Below are 15,751 nucleotides of genomic sequence, written 5' to 3'. Positions count from 1 at the left end.
GCCACCTAAGCTAGCATCCTGCATGCTGCTATACCTTCTTTTCCTCAAGCCTATCTCATGTGACTGTTACATCATCACTCGTACAATGGGAAGGGGTCTCACTGTCTTCCGTGTTAACCCTTTACAACCTTATACTACACAACCTAGTTCTCGTACAAATTTGAAAACATGACCCTGGGTCCTCCCTAACTTATTTAGTTGAAATAATTGGTCTACATAGCCCTTTAGTATTTCATTACCCAGGGAAACAGGACAAGTGGACATGACATCAGATGATGAGATTAGAAATGCTGAACTTTTATCAAATCTTGGTTAGACCACACCTGCAGTACTTTGTTCAATTCTGGTTGCTATAAGAACTCTGGAGAGGATATTTACAAGGATATACCAGAAATGCTGGGGTGTACCTATAAGGAGAGGACAACAGACTGAGTTTCTTTTCTCTTAAAGAAAGAAATCTGAGGGGTGACCTAATAGAGGTCTTTAAAATTATGAAAGGTTTTAACAGAATTGGCACACAGAGATTTTTCCACTTGTGAAAAAGAGCATAACTAGAGACTATCAATATAAAGTAGTCACAAGAAATCAAATAAGGAATTCAGAAGAAACTTCACCCAAAGAGTGATGAGAATGTGGGAGTGGTTGAAGTGAATAGTGTAGATGCACTTAAGGGGAGGCTAGATAATAGGAGGGAGAAGGGATTAGAGGGTTACGAAGATAGAGTTAGATAAGGAAAGACGGGAGGAGGCTCAAGTGGAGCATAAGCGTGCAAGGAGCCTATTTCTAAGCTGTAGATCCTTTGCAATTATTTTGTAATCTTTGATCAAATCACACTTAAGTCTAGCTTCTCCTAAGTATAGAGACACAGCTTGTTGAGTCTATCTGAGTAACAAAGGTATTTTAAAAGGGGGAATTGATCTAGTGGCCTCCACTGCACCCTTTACAAAGCCCCCACCATATGAGGGGAACAAAATTGGGCTCAGTATTCTAACTGATGGCTAGCCAAGGTCTTGTAAAAGGACAAAATGGTATGCTTTATTTTGTATTGAGTTGTCCTGTGAATACCCTAAAACCCTGTTCACTTTAGCTACAGCTTCACAGCTTTGGTCGTGGACCTTTAGAGATTAAAACACTGTCCAGATGTCCTTATTCTATACTGGCTTTAATTCTTTCCTTGTAGGGAGTATGTGCGTTTAGCATTTGACCTGCCCATGTGCATGACCCTACGCTTTTCTATTATTAAATATAATTGTCCAAACACAGGCCCAGTCCTCCAGCCTGTCACACATGCTCTCCAGTTCTAACTCAATTATCTCAGTATTGTCGGCAAACCTGCAGATCGTTCCCCCAAAACCTACATCTAGATCATTAATGAAAATAGTAAATAGCAAAGATCCTAACACTGACCCCTGTGGGACACCACTGGTAGCCAATTTCCGAGCAAATCCAAATCCATTGACAACCACTTTCTGCCCAAGGGACTCAGACAAATATTAATCTCCTCTAGTAGAAAATAGGCCCCATCCTTTGTGATACCAAGTCGTGTAGGACAAAAGGGATCTAGGTTCATTCCTGGTCTATGCTGAGTTACCTGATTTCCAATGGGGCAACAGTGGGGATCTACATTTGGCTTCAGCTGCATATGTCTATGGAAGGAAAATCATCCCGGGTTCCCCCTCCCGATTGCTATCCAGTGACCACCCCCTCCCCCTGCTGGACATCAGGGAAGGATAGAATTGGGCTTCACCCCCACAGTCAAATAGCTCACCAACATCCGCTGTCTAGGTTCAAATAATGGCTACGCGGGTAAGACTCAGCACATTCAACTATATTTTTTTAAAACAGGCATTCTTTGGATCCGGTGCAAGTTTTCCTGTAGCTCAGAGTCTGTTTTCCTGGATTTGTGTTGAGTATCTTGTAACCGCAACCATTCAAAATGAGAGTCGATTCAAGTTGATTGTGTGATCCTGCTACTCTATGTCAATATTTTGTAACACGGAGTCTTTTTCAATGGTTTTCTTTCCCAGGAGATGAAGCAGAGCCAGCTCCCAGAGGAGTGAGGGATGGATCAATCAAGGATATGTTGAAGCCTACATGCACAGACACACACACACACTCTCTCTCTCTCGCAGTGGACCCTGGGATAGGTCATTTCTATTTTCAAAAAGCCCCATATCTCTGGTGTTTCTTTAACTTCTCGTATATAAACAATGGAACCTTGTCGAATTCTTTTTAAAAAGAAAGACTTGCATTTATGTAGCGCCTTTCAGGACCTCAGGATGTCCCAACACGCTTTACAGTCAATGATGAAATTGTTCAAGTGTATCACAGTTATAATGTAAAGCACTTTTATGCACAGTTTACTTAATTGAATCTTGCTTAATTCAAATTACTGGATAATTGAATTATTTTTTAAATGACTGAATTCTCAGCGTTAGATTGTATTCCCAGCCTCAAAGCCGCACTATTGTATAAAGGAGCTGGGATCCTGACTCTTTCTTGTGTCTGTTGGAAGTGCCAGTAACATGGGTGTGTTACCTATTGGCTCTACTGCAGGTGAACCGCACACTGGTAAATGTGAATAGAGGAGAATAGGACACCAAAGGCCAGCAGTTAATGCCTCACTCCTATTTCATCACCATCAATATAAAATTAACATCCTGGGGGTTACCATAAACCAGAAACTGAACTGGACCAGCCTCATTGATGCTGTGGCTACAACAGCAGGTCAGAGGCTGGGAATTCTGCAGCGACTAACCTACCTCCTGACTCCCCAAAGCCTGTCCACCATCTACAAGGCACAAGTCAGCAGTGTGAAGGAATACTCTCCACTTGCCCGAATGTGTGCAGCTCCAACAACACTAAAGAAGCTCGACCATCCAGGACAAAGCAGCCCGCTTGATTGGTAACCCATCCATAAACATTCACTCTCTCTACCACCGATGCACAGTTGCAGCAGTGTGTACCATCTACAAGATGCACTGCAGCAACTCACCAAGGCTCCTTCGACAGCATCTTCCAAACCCGCGACCTCTACCACCAAGAAGGACAAGGGCAGCAGAAGCATGGGAACCCCAGCACATGCAAGTTCCCCTCCGAGCCACACACCATCCTGACTTGGAACTATATCGCTATTCCTTCACTGTTGCTGGATCAAACTCCTGGAACTCCCTTCCTAACAGCACTGTGGGTGTATCTACACCCCAAGGACTGCAGCAGTTCAAGAAGGCAGCTCACCACCACCTTCAGAAGGGCAATTAGGGATGGGCAATAAATGCTGGCCTGGCCAGTGTTGCCCACATCCCGTGAATGAATAAAAAACAAGTGCCTGTATTTATGTTGCCAGATGGATTGCTCGTTGCAGACCTCCCTTGTTCATTCAGTCAGTAATTCAGTCACCAGTTAGTGCAAATACACTGTTTGTTCCTCTAGAGAGAGGGAGCCTTAAAATGGGAATTAATTGTCTGTGACCTTGTTATAACCGGCTGTGGGGCGGGAGAGGTGGCGGGGGGGAGGGTGAGGGGGGCAAGGCGGTGGGGGCGTGGGCATGGGGGGAGACTTAGCATGTTGAGTTTTCCAAGCTAATTTGTCACGTTCCTGCTTCCAGGCCAGCAACTTCCGGCTTGCGTCGAGTGACATTTCAAATTGGAGGCAGAAGGTTCCAGATGCGTCACTAGAGCGAGTCTCGATTAGATGAAGCAAACTTTTGTTTTTAGCCTGCAAAGAGCTGATTAGAATCAGGGATCTGGACTGACAGTGCTTGCAGCACACAGAGTGCTATCTAATTATGTTGGCAGTCAGAGACCAAACTCATTACTGAGGCCAAATAGTTTTATTCATTGGTTTGCAGAGGATAAATGGTGAAATGTTGGTTTGTAGGGCATGTTTCTTTTGCATGTACACTGGCTATGCTGTTTGATAGAAGTGGCTCTGTACTTGGCACTTTGTTGGAGCAGCAGTACACGTCAGGGAGGGACTTCGGATCTCTCCCCTTCTCCCTGAGCTCCTGCTGAGCTCAGACATGTTGCTGTGGAAAGGGAAATGCAGAAGGCAGGATGGGACATTAACAGTACAGGCACCAGACCTCCTCAGAAGCAGACTCAGGCCTGGGATTGAGGCCCCTCCCTCAAAAGGAGAGAAAATACTATCAACAAATATTTTTTTGGCAGTATTTCAAAGGAATGAATAACAAATTATTTTTTCTTAGCCTGTAATTGAAAACCAGGGTCAGAAAATCCCCACAGATTCCAGCCTTGAAGGATAATTTTTGAAGTCCCCCAACTATCCCAGGACATGATGGGGTAGAGTTTGTTGGTCGCCTGTGTTAGTGATGTCATAAACATTGGTCATGAAGTTTTCCGCTGGTTGGGATTTCTTGGGAAATATGAAAGAACTGGAGGGAAATCCCATGAGTGTATTTACAATGCCCACAACACAGTGACCAGGGCAATTTTTCAATTCAAATAACGAGCAGCCCAGTAATCAGGGGTAGCTCTGGACAGGGTGGGGTGGCAAAGCCCATCATATTCCTCCCATAGTGAGTTCACCATCCCTTCCCCTCCCGTAGTGAGTTCACCCTCCCCTCCCCTCCCATAGTGAGTTCACCCTCCCCTCCCCTCCCTTAGTGAGTTCACCCTCCCGTCCCATAGTGACTTCACGCTCCCTTCCCCTCCCGTGGTGAGTCCACCATCCCCTCCCGCAGAGATTTCACCGTCCCTTCCCGTAGTGAGTTCACCCTCCCTTCCCATAGTGTGTTCACCCTCCCTTCCCATAGTGTGTTCACCATCCCCTCTCTTCCGTTGCTGTGTTTATGCCTTGATTGGAGGATGTGCAATAGAGGCCAGACACATTTTGGTAGAAGAGTAAATGTTTGTGAATTCACACTGTACTTCTTGCTGGATCCTCAACATGAATGGTCATAGAGCAGCTTTGTCACATCCTCCGGTTGTCCCAAAGCTCTTTGTAGCTGACTAAGTACTTTTTGAAGTGTAGTCACTTTTGTTATGTAGGAAAGTGCAACAACCAACCTGCACATAACAGGGTCCCACAAACAGCAAATGAATGACCAGAGGCCATTAGTTAGCTGACTGCCTACAACTGGGCCACTGTGTGCGAGATGGGAAGAAAATTTAAACAACTTCAGAGCACTGATGATGTTATGGAGGGAATTCTGTGGGAGGAACTACTGAATTCAAATGAACTCAGTGCTGAAATGCCTCTGGGTTGCTGACTGCATCTCCGCGGTTCTTAACTCCGCTTCATCACACTGACAAGTTGAGTCGTTCCTTCCAGCTTAAACTATAATAAAGGCAGGATTAGTCATTGCTTTAAACAAGTCCCTTTCTGTCCAGCTATCTATAATATATTAATAACCTTATACCTTGCGCAGTTCCTTTACAACTTTTTTCACTATAAATTCTTAGATCCAAATTACAAAGGCAGTTTCTATTATTAAATATCTCACTGCAGTTAAACCTGGCCCTGGTGGAGGTTCTGTGGGCTGCCACTGTGGGAGTGTGTGAGGGAGTGTTGATTATTGTGGCTGTTATGTTCTATAAACTTCAAAATTATGATGCATGGGAAAAGATTGAGGCTGTGGAGAAAGAGTGGGGTCAGAGAGAAGGCGTGCAAGAAAGAGTGCCTTTCTTCAGGTTTAGCCAGCTTTAAAAAAAAAATACCAATTGAGATTTCAGACCAACTAAATGGAAGTGTGACAAAGACATTGATTTTTATGTGAAGGGGTGGAAAGTGTGTGGCGGAGCCCGGTAATGGGCAACACATATGGAGAGGTTGGGAACATGGAGGCCCTGCTGATCTTAATAGCAGGGCCTCATTGAAATAAAACTTCCTGGAGTCCCACCTGACAGCCAGTCAGATCCACTACCTGGCTGGGACGGGGTATTGTGCCACAGTAAGCGGGAGATGGGGCCCTGTGGGAAGAATCCCCAGCAGTCAGTGGGAGAAGGGGTTCCAGAACATTTGCAGTTAGCAATTGGGGTGGAGGGTGGCTGGAGATTTCCTGGTGATCAGGAGGAGGCTGGGGCTGGGAGCCCCAGTGACTCCTTGAGGGGTCTGGAGAAAAGAGGGCAGAGCAACAACCGGCTCCTTCTGGCCCACAAGATGTCCAAAGAGAAGGACTGCCCCCTGGCATCTGTCTGTCTGCTGGGCAACAGAAAATGCAGGACTCCCCTTGGCTTCACATCAATATTGCATTGCAGCGCAGTGATATCACTGGGTCATGTCTTTTACACCTTAAGTAAGCCCCTGCCGCCTTTTCATGGACCCTCGTTGAGGGCCTAAATCTATGCCATTAATATTATGGCAGCTGGAAACGCAGTGGGTTGGAGGCAGGGTTTTGATTTTCAAGATTTTAACCCCTCACTCACCCCTTTCCTGCCTCTCCAGGGAGGAGGGGGTTAAAATTGAGGCGAGCGTGTCCTTCCTCATTCTATTTTTTTTACACAAAAAACAGAAGTTAAGATTAACTTTGAAAGCAAAGAAAGCCTCTTTGAGGAAAACAGAAACAAAAGGATGTCAAAGAGGGAGGAGGAAAACCAAACAAGGATGAGGGGGAAGGAGATAAAGAATTGAAGTGAGACAAGGGTGGGAAGAGGATCAGGGGTTGAACTGGTTGTTTAAAGAGAATAAACAAAGTATAATAAAAAGATAGTAAATCATGCTGGAAGTTGAACTTCCATAAAACATATCTAATTGCCCTCAGAATGCAGCTAGGAGAAATTACCTTCTAATTAACCTCAGGCCATGTCTATTTAAAGCAATAAGACTTTATGGCCTTAAGGAGGCAGGCCACATTGCAAACAGCTCCCCTTTAATAAGAGGGTAATCTATTTTACATGGTATGATCATTATATAGTATAGCACTTGCTTCCTTATCAAACAGCATATGACTTGGCATGGCTGACACTATGGGGATCTGCAAGTATTTTCTTAAGCAACGTAAGTAGATAAAAACATTAGGCATAACTCTGAAAGTGTTCAACTTTTATAAGGATAAATGTCTGAAATACATGACTGGCTTGTCTGCACCTGGTAAAGGAAAGGCAGGTTAATATTTCACAACTTTCCACCTTTTATTACATTTTTCAAGGGAACGAACATACTGCTCCTTAAAGTACCGGATCAACAGGTGCAACAAAAAAAATTCAACTAGTATTGGTTCTGATTTTAATCTCTCCAACATGGATGGTCGTGCCTTCAGCTGCCTTGGCCCTAAATTCTAGAATTCCCTCCCTAAACCTCTCAAGCTCTCTCTCCTCCTTTAATCTCCTTAAAACCTACCTCATTGTTCCCCAAGGTTTTGGTCACCTGTCCTAATATTGCCTTACGTGGCTCAGTGTCATATTTTTGATAATCACAACTGGAATGTGTCTTGGGATTTTTACTATGTTAAAGGTGCTATGTAAATGCAAGTTCTTGTTGGATGGAGTGAGCTTAATGGGTCGAAAGTCCCCTTCTTGCTCCCATTAATTTTTTTAATGTTCTTAGTGGTTCCTCTCCATTACAAAGCCTACTCACTTCCACCTCTGTAACATCACCAGGCTCCACTGCATCTCAGCCCATCCTCTGCAGAAACCCTCATTCATGCCATTTATCACCTCCTGATTCGACTATTCCAAAGCTCACCCCTCCTCTTTACTGTTCCTTTGGTTCAGTGTTGATTTTTGCCTGATTAGGCTTCTGTGAAACACTGAACATTTTTTCTACATTAACGATGCTAAGTAAATAGAAGTTGTTTTGGGTAGCGAGCATTTTTAAGCAGAAGGATCTACATTCAAAATGTAAATGTGATTTTTCTTTTTCCAGATGCTGACAGACCTGCTGTGTGCTTTCTGCTTTTATTTCAGATTTCCAGCAGTCTTGGTTTTATTTTTTATCTCTATCCTTTGTACCAGGACCCCAGTTGGCTGAAATATTCAAGACTCTGAAGGTTGCTCACTCGCATTTCTGTTCCATTACTGTCCCTGCTGACTTGCTTTGAAAGAGCTGAACTGTTACAGAAAATTAAGGGGAATGATTAAAAAACAAGAACTTACAGGCCCTCAGATACCCACACCCCCTCTGTATATTCAGTAAAAACTACAAATACAGCTTATTCTAATGGAACGAGACAGAGTCAAACTCCCTATGCATTCCATCCCATCCAGTCCTATCTCTGTGCTGCTGCCTCCCTTTTCGAGGTTCCTACTATTTCTCTTCTTTGGGCTGCTGCATCCTTTTTCAAGACCTTTACCACTGTGCCACACACCCAACCTCACAGCAAAGTAAAAAAGATTTGCATTTATGTAACGCCTTTCACAACCTGAGGATGTCCCAAAGCGCTTTATAGCCAATGAAGAACTTTTGAATTGTAGTCACTTGAAATGTAGGAAACAAAGCAGCCATTTTGCACACAGCAAGCTCCCACTATCAGCAACATGATAATAACCAGATAATCATCTCTAGATGGTGGGTTGAGGAATAAATATTGGTCAGGATACTGGGGAGAACTCCCCTACTTTTCTTTGAAAAAGTGCCAGGAAACCATTTACATCCCTCTGAGAAAGCAGATAGTGGCCTCGATGACACCGCAGTCAGTGCAGCACTCCCGCAGTACAGCACTGGGAGCATCAATTACAACATTACTGATGCTGCAAATCTATTTTGTGAAACACTAATCCCAAACTTCTCCGATAGCTCCACTGGCGTAAATGTGCTACCTGGTGTACTGCTGAGCCATAGAGTAGGAAAACAGATATAAAAGCTCATGGGGAAGAATTTCCAGGGGATTCTTCCAATCTCCCGCTGTCAGAAATCCTAGGAAAACAGCATAAATGGCTGTTATTAACCATTACTTTGGGGGGTGGGATTCCACCAAAGTTTTAACAAAACCCGTAGAAATTCTGGGTGCACGCCTCAGACTACAGTAACTGAAAGGACATCTTTCTCAATTCCTAGAGAGTTTGTTGAGTGAATTGATCTTAGCTAGGTGTCAGTTGGGTACTACAGTTGGCTCTTGCACCCCTAAACTAGGGAGGGTAAAAAGCCAGGCTTCCTGCTCCTTGTCATTATCCAACAACCTACTGGAAAGTCCACCTGTTTGGAAGTCAGATCAGATTGGCTTGGTTTTAACGTCATCTCCCTGCTCTATCTAGTCCACTATCCTGCTGTAGCTTATTCATGGAGAATGACCACGAGTGAAATACCAGTAGGCAATGGGTGCCAGTGGAGCACCAGTCCAGCAGCTGTACCCCCAGAAAAGGAGGGATGTTTAAAAACTATATAAATCAGTCAATCCTAACTGCCAAAGGGGATTCTTGGAAATCCACCTGTAAATGAAATTTGGATCGACCTCTTGGTGTTGTCATTGTGACACTTGGTGGGGTAAGACCCATACCTTTAACTGGGAGGGATCTTTGTCACTCTTTGAGTTCCCAGTCATCTCCATGTTGAGAGTCACAGTGCTTGCTGATTGTCAAGGCATAGCCTACTAATTACACCAGCCTGTTGTAATCACACCATTAAATAATCATCAGATATTATTAACAAGTACCTCATTACAGACAGACTGAGTTATTGAATCATTCAGCTAATTATTTATAAATACCACACACCGGAAGCATGCAGTTGAACAGCAGGTCTATGATAATGTCCTTTCTTATGTCAAATTGATTTGCACTGATTATTTTTTTTTAAATGATGTAAATTGAATTTTGACACTGCTTTTCTAGAATGGTTTATGCGACGTTTTGCACTTTCTATCAAGCTAGCCTGGAGTGCTCGTCTTTTCCACGTGTCTATATTGATGTACAGGACGCCTCCTGCTGTGACTGTTGAGTGGATCTGTTTCAATTAGCTAAACATTTTAACAGGTAGAGAAGCAATCTCCGAGCTTTTCCATTTTACACCCTCCACCGCGGTTCCATGTGGGAGGGGCGTTGTACGATTCCACAAGCATCAGGAGCCCTCCTGTACCATTCTTAATGTACGAATCAAGTTGGTGATGCTTAAACAGATTACCCTACTAGAGGGTGCATCACAGCCAAGCTCCCCATGTGCACACACGTGCACTTTCCAGCAGGAGTCACTGGATAGCGATTGGGAACAAAAACCTTGGCTGTTCTTTATTTACCTCGTTCCCAAGCCCAAGGTGAGTCTAACCAGTTGGACAATGTACAGACACGCACTGGATTGTAAGGAACTGCTGCACTCTGAGATGTGTCCAAAATTCACACGGGGTTCTCCTGATCTACTGCTAAAACTTTGGTAGCATCCCCCCAAATAAATGGCTACCATGTCCAAATTATGCAGTTTTTCTGAGATATGTGATTGGGGGGGGGACCCCTTGGAAATTCTCCCTCGTGTTTTTCCATCTGTTTCGCACAAGGACTATGGCTTGGCTTGGAGACACTGGTTGAGTTTAAATAGATTTTTATTTAATTCTTATTAGAATTTACTTTCTTCTTGTCTTCCTTTGTGTTCCCCATTATCCCTGACAACACTTCTACATTGATGTCTTGATCCTAGTTACTAGGAGGAATATCTCCTGATTTCACCATCAACTCTCCTCCATTTTGTGCAATATCACCATGTTAATACAGATCGCACCTGTGAGATTGATGTGCCATCTCCTCAGGTCTAACAAATCTGGAAAAGGATTTGGTCTTTAATTTTCCTCAGGGGGAGTGGGAGGTCAGAGTGCAGCTTGAGTGTCAATGTCTGCTTAACTGATCATGAAACCTATCAAAAATCTCAATCAGCCAATATTGATACATCTAAACCAGAGAAGTAAATGCAAATTATCCAGTATAGATTTTTATAAATTTATAGATCCTTCATGCAAAGTCTGAGCTGTCTTGCCCTAAAACCCTGTATTCCTGTAACCTCCCTTCCACCTGCACTTTTACCATGTGGAGATGGTGATGTCAGTGTCTCATTATTCAGGACCTATTTTTAAGCTGAGCCATTGTTGATTATTCTGATTTTTCAAATATTTTCTATGAAATATTTAATTAAATAAAGCTCTCACTTGATGACTGTTCCTGTTGTACTTTATGTATGAAGGTTTCTCGCAGTCAGGCAGGAAAAGAGTGACAGCCCGGGTTAGGTGTCCAATATAAACTCCATCTACGTTACAGCGCATGTTAGATACAGTTTAAAGCTCCCTCTGCACTGCCCGTGACAAAAATTAAGGGCCGAATTTTCGGGTCCTGTCAAGGGCGGGAACAGAGGTGGGGGTGAGGAACAAAATACCAGCTGTCGTGCCAGTTTGCTGACATCATTCCCGGTGCCAGCGAGTTTCAGCGGTACGCAGTGAGGGCAGCCCTGGAGATTCCAACTGATTCATTCAGAAGGGCTAATTAACATTGTTAAAGATGTGAGCTCGTCAAGGGACATGTTCTGATTTTCATGAGGGTGTGTGGGTTGCACACGCTGTCTGGGGCAGACACACAATGAGCAGCCAGTTTTGGCCGTCCCCAGGGAATTAGCTGGGCCCCATGAAAGGGTGAATGGTGCAGAGGGGGATGTGGCTATTGGGAAATAAGTGCCATTGACTCAGCACAGGTGGCGGGGGTAGTAGGCAGTAAGTGCTCAGGCAATACAGGGGGTTGTCACCCTCCTGGCATCGTGGGGGTATAAGAGAAGGTGGCAAAGCTGCCAAACACAATTGGGAGGCTACCTGAGCACAAGGAAGGCTTCAGCTGGCAATGGGGGCATGAATTTCTAATTTTGAACCCAGTGCTGATGAGAAGCAATATCTTCCACGGGAAGACCAGAGCCCTGGGCATCAGGAGGGCAGAGGCGAGGGAAAAGGGGCAGGAAGGCAACGGAGACCATACCCTCAGCATAGGATCTACCAGAGAATACAGAACTACTTTGAGATGACTGAGACCCAGTGCCACAGGAGACTGCGACTCTCCAGGCAGATGGTCACAGACATCTATACCCTTGTCACCAGAGACCTCGCACCTCACAGTACTGATCACTATGCCCTGCCAGTAGCTATCAAAGTCACTGTAGCCTTGAACTTCATTGCTTCTGTCTCCTTCCAAGGATCAGCTGTGGGGCTTGGTGGCATCTCGCAAATGGCAGCACACCACTGCATCTCGCTGGTCACTGATGCCCTATTTACAAGAGCTGGACAGTACATTCAATTCCAGACAGACACACCCTCACAGGCACAGAGGGCAGTGGGTTTTGCCTCCATCGCTCAATTCCCCCAGGTGCAGGGCATCATCGATTGCAGGCATGTGGCCATCAAGGCACCCAGTGACCAGCTAGTTAGATTCATCAACAGGAAGGGCTTCCACTCCCTCAACATCCAACTGGTCTGCGACCACAACAAGAGCTTCCTGCATGTGTGCGCCCGCTTTCCTGGCAGCTACCATGACTCCTTCATCCTCCGCCAGTCCAGGGTGCTGCAGGTCTTCACTCCAACCCCAAAAGTCCTGAGATGGATTCTAGGGAACAAGGGCTATCCCTTGAAGAGATGGCTACTCACCCCTCTACAGGAGCCCGGCACAGAGGAAATGCAACCGCAGCCATCTGCTCACAAGGACAACCATCGAGCAGACCATTGGGCTTCTGAAGATGCAATTCCTGTGTCTGGACCGGTCAGGTGGCACCCTGCAAGACATACCTGCAAGGATCTCGCTCATAGTAGGTGTCTGCTGTGCTCTGCATAACATAGCCCTCCAGAAAGGTGTGGAGTTTGAGGATGGTGAAGCACTGGAAGGAGACAGCTCATTGGGGGAAGATGAGGAGCAGGATGTGGAAGAGGAGGCAGAGGGAAAAAATGCAGAACACTGAGATGCCCCGGCTGCCCAGGGAGGTGGCTGGGCCCACCACGAGACTCAAGGGTCTCATCAACGTCAGGGACCATCTGATCCAGGCCCGTTCCAGCTGAGCTTCTCTGACACAACATGAAAGGTATGGAGTGGAACGCGCTCTGAGCTTCCATTGAAGACGCAGCCTGGAACATGTAAACTCTGACCGCCAATGAAGCTGCACATCTGCCCAGAGGTTTCACTGTCACCATTGACAGACCCTTGCTCCCCTTCGTCACTTCATCCCTCTTGTGATGTACTGCCATTAATAAAAGGAATCTCACACATTGGGCTTCAGTTGTCATTATTTACACTGTGTTCATAAAGGAAAACAGTGCACAGTAACAGGAAGACACCCCAGTGATCCACTCAGTGCTCTGCGTGACACAGTGGCCTCCACGCTCGGCCACTTCTACGCGGTGCTCCCCTTGTAGCCTACTCACTCAACTCTGCCTGCGGCTGAGATGCACGTGGCGGTCGTCCTCATTGTGGAGACGCCCACGGGGGCATCTCCGGAGGTTGCTGCACCTGAAACATTGCAGGGGCAGCCTCCATCACTGGGCCCTGCTGCACAGAAGCCCCCTCAATCAGAAGGGCCAAGGTGGCTGAAGATTTTGATGGCGCCCCGTGAGGTGTGCCCCATGTCCAATGCCAGTTGCTTCCATTCATTAGAAGCTACATGTTTCATTGCTGGCAAGTCCTCAGCAGCACTGTGGCTCTCAGCCATTGTGAGGGGTCAGTAAGTGCCCTGGGCATACACTCCTCCCATGTTCAGGAGCAGCATTCGCCCTGAGACTCATCAGCTGGTGTCTGCTGGAGGGGAAATACCCAGAGGCCTGTCCTGAGGGTCGGGGATTGTACTCAACTTGCCAGAGTGTATCAGGTCATTGAACCTTTTCTGACACTGGATCCAGTTTCTGTGGACCACATAGCTTCTGCTGTGTCAGTTATGTCCAGCCATGCCTGCTTAAGTCTGGGTGGGTGGCCTCCTCTTGCCGCCCTCCGGGTAGAGGACCTTCCTCCTCTCCCTTACAGCCTCCAGCAGGGCCTCCAGGTCCTCAACAGTAGAATCGAGGGACTTCCCTGCCCGGGTTCCAGGTGTCTGGCTCTCCTGAGACATTCCAATTTCCTCATAATGTAGTTTCTTCCAAGCTGAAGTTACAGCACTAAAAAGGCACAGTAATGGCTGCTGTCGTCTGTTTAAATCAGGCCCGCACTTGAGCAGTCCAGCCCTCACGGCCACTGATGGCCGCTAAACCCGTCTCCAGGCCAATTAAGGGAGCTCCCCGTGAAACTCGGGGCTGATGACTGTTTCCCTGGGTTCAGGACCTGGAAACAGTCCCAACTTCCATTTCTTGCCCCCGTAGTGATAATTCTGCCCTAAGTCTTTTTACTAAGATGTAGGATGATTTCAGCTTCTGTAATTCAGTCAGGGTAGCTATGCAGTTGTAAACCAGCTTGGAAAATGTCCAAGTTTATTTTGAAGTAACAACTGCAATCAGTCACTTGTCTGAGCAAGGTGTCCAAAGGAGGGGCCAAGCTGTTCAAACATATATAATCATCTCTTAGATTGGTTTGAATATACGTTTGGAGCTCAGCAGACTGTCATTTAAAGTATTTTTCAGCCTGCCTGTTCCGAACTGGGGAGTCCTGCTGGAGTAATAAAAGCAAAATACTGCAGATGCTGGAAATCTGAAATAAAAACAAGAAATGCTGGAAATACTCAGCAGGTCTTTTTTTTTTAGAGATACAGCACTGAAACAGGCCCTTCGGCCCACCGAGTCTGTGCCGACCATCAACCAACCATTTATACTAATCCTGTACTAATTCCATATTCCTACCACATCCCCACCAGTCCCTATATATTTCCCTACCACCTACCTATCCTAGGGGTAATTTATAATGGCCAATTTACCTATCAACCTGCAAGTCTTTGGCATGTGGGAGGAAACCGGAGCACCCGGAGGAAACCCACACAGACACAGGGAGAACTTGCAAACTCCACACAGGCAGTACCCGGAATTGAACCCGGGTCGCTGGAGTTGTGAGGCTGCGGTGCTAGCCACTGTGCCGCCCAGCATCTGTGGAGAGAGAAGCAGAGTTAACATTTCAGGTCAGTAACTCTTCATCAGAACTGGCAGATATTAGAAACGTAAAAGGTTTTAAGCAAGTAACGCAGGGGTGGGGCAAGAGATAACAAAAGAGAAGGTGTTGATAGGACAAGGTCACAGAAAATAACTGACCAGAAGGTCATGGAACTAAGGCAAACGGTATGTTAATAGTGTGCTGAAAGACAAAGCGTTAGTACAGAGGGTGTCAATTGACAGAAAACTGAACAGCCCTGGCCCCAAGCACAAACATGAAAAAAAAACAGTGGGTAGGCACAGTAGAAACAAACTAAAATAAAATAAACAAAAAAGAAAAAATAGATAAAAATAAAAAAGGGGGCGCCTGTCATGCTCTGAAATTATTGAATTCAATGTTCAGTCCAGCAGGCTGTAGTGTGCCTAATCGGTAAATGAGATGCTGTTCCTCGAGCTTTCGTTGATGTTCACTGGAACACTGCAGCAATCCCAGGACAGAGATGTGGGCATGACAGCATGAAATGGCAGACAGGAAGCTCAGGGTCATGCTTTTGGACTGAGCGGAGGTGTTCCACAAAGCGCTCACCAAATCTGCATTTGGTCTCCCCAATGTAGAGGAGACCACATTGTGAGCAGCGAATACATTTTACTGTCAACTGACACCCTCTCTGTACTAACACTTTGTCTTTCACCACACCATTAACATACCATTTGCCTTTGTTCCATGACATTCTGGCCAGTTATTCTCTGTGACCGAGTCCTACTGGAGCCTTTGGAGAGAACTAGACTATACTGATCTTCCATGGCTAGTGAGGAGAAAAGGAGCTAGAAAGGAATATTATG

General features: G+C 45.7%; 1 protein-coding gene across 1 annotated transcript in view; it reads left to right on the top strand.

Annotated features, from left to right (window-relative positions):
* Window positions 1-3,481, top strand: part of fhad1 (forkhead-associated (FHA) phosphopeptide binding domain 1) — a 135,007-nt gene extending 131,526 nt beyond the window's left edge. Inside the window, 1 exon segment of the mRNA XM_068017427.1 lies at window positions 2,028-3,481. Coding sequence (XP_067873528.1) covers window positions 2,028-2,060 — 33 coding nt within the window. The 3' untranslated portion in view covers window positions 2,061-3,481.
* The last annotated feature ends 12,270 nt before the right edge of the window (window positions 3,482-15,751 follow it).

Source organism: Heterodontus francisci, chromosome 37, assembly GCF_036365525.1.
Source record: "Heterodontus francisci isolate sHetFra1 chromosome 37, sHetFra1.hap1, whole genome shotgun sequence".
Lineage (NCBI taxonomy): Eukaryota > Metazoa > Chordata > Chondrichthyes > Heterodontiformes > Heterodontidae > Heterodontus > Heterodontus francisci.
Note: the sequence above shows the minus strand (reverse complement) of the source record. Positions and strands in the feature narration are given on the sequence as shown.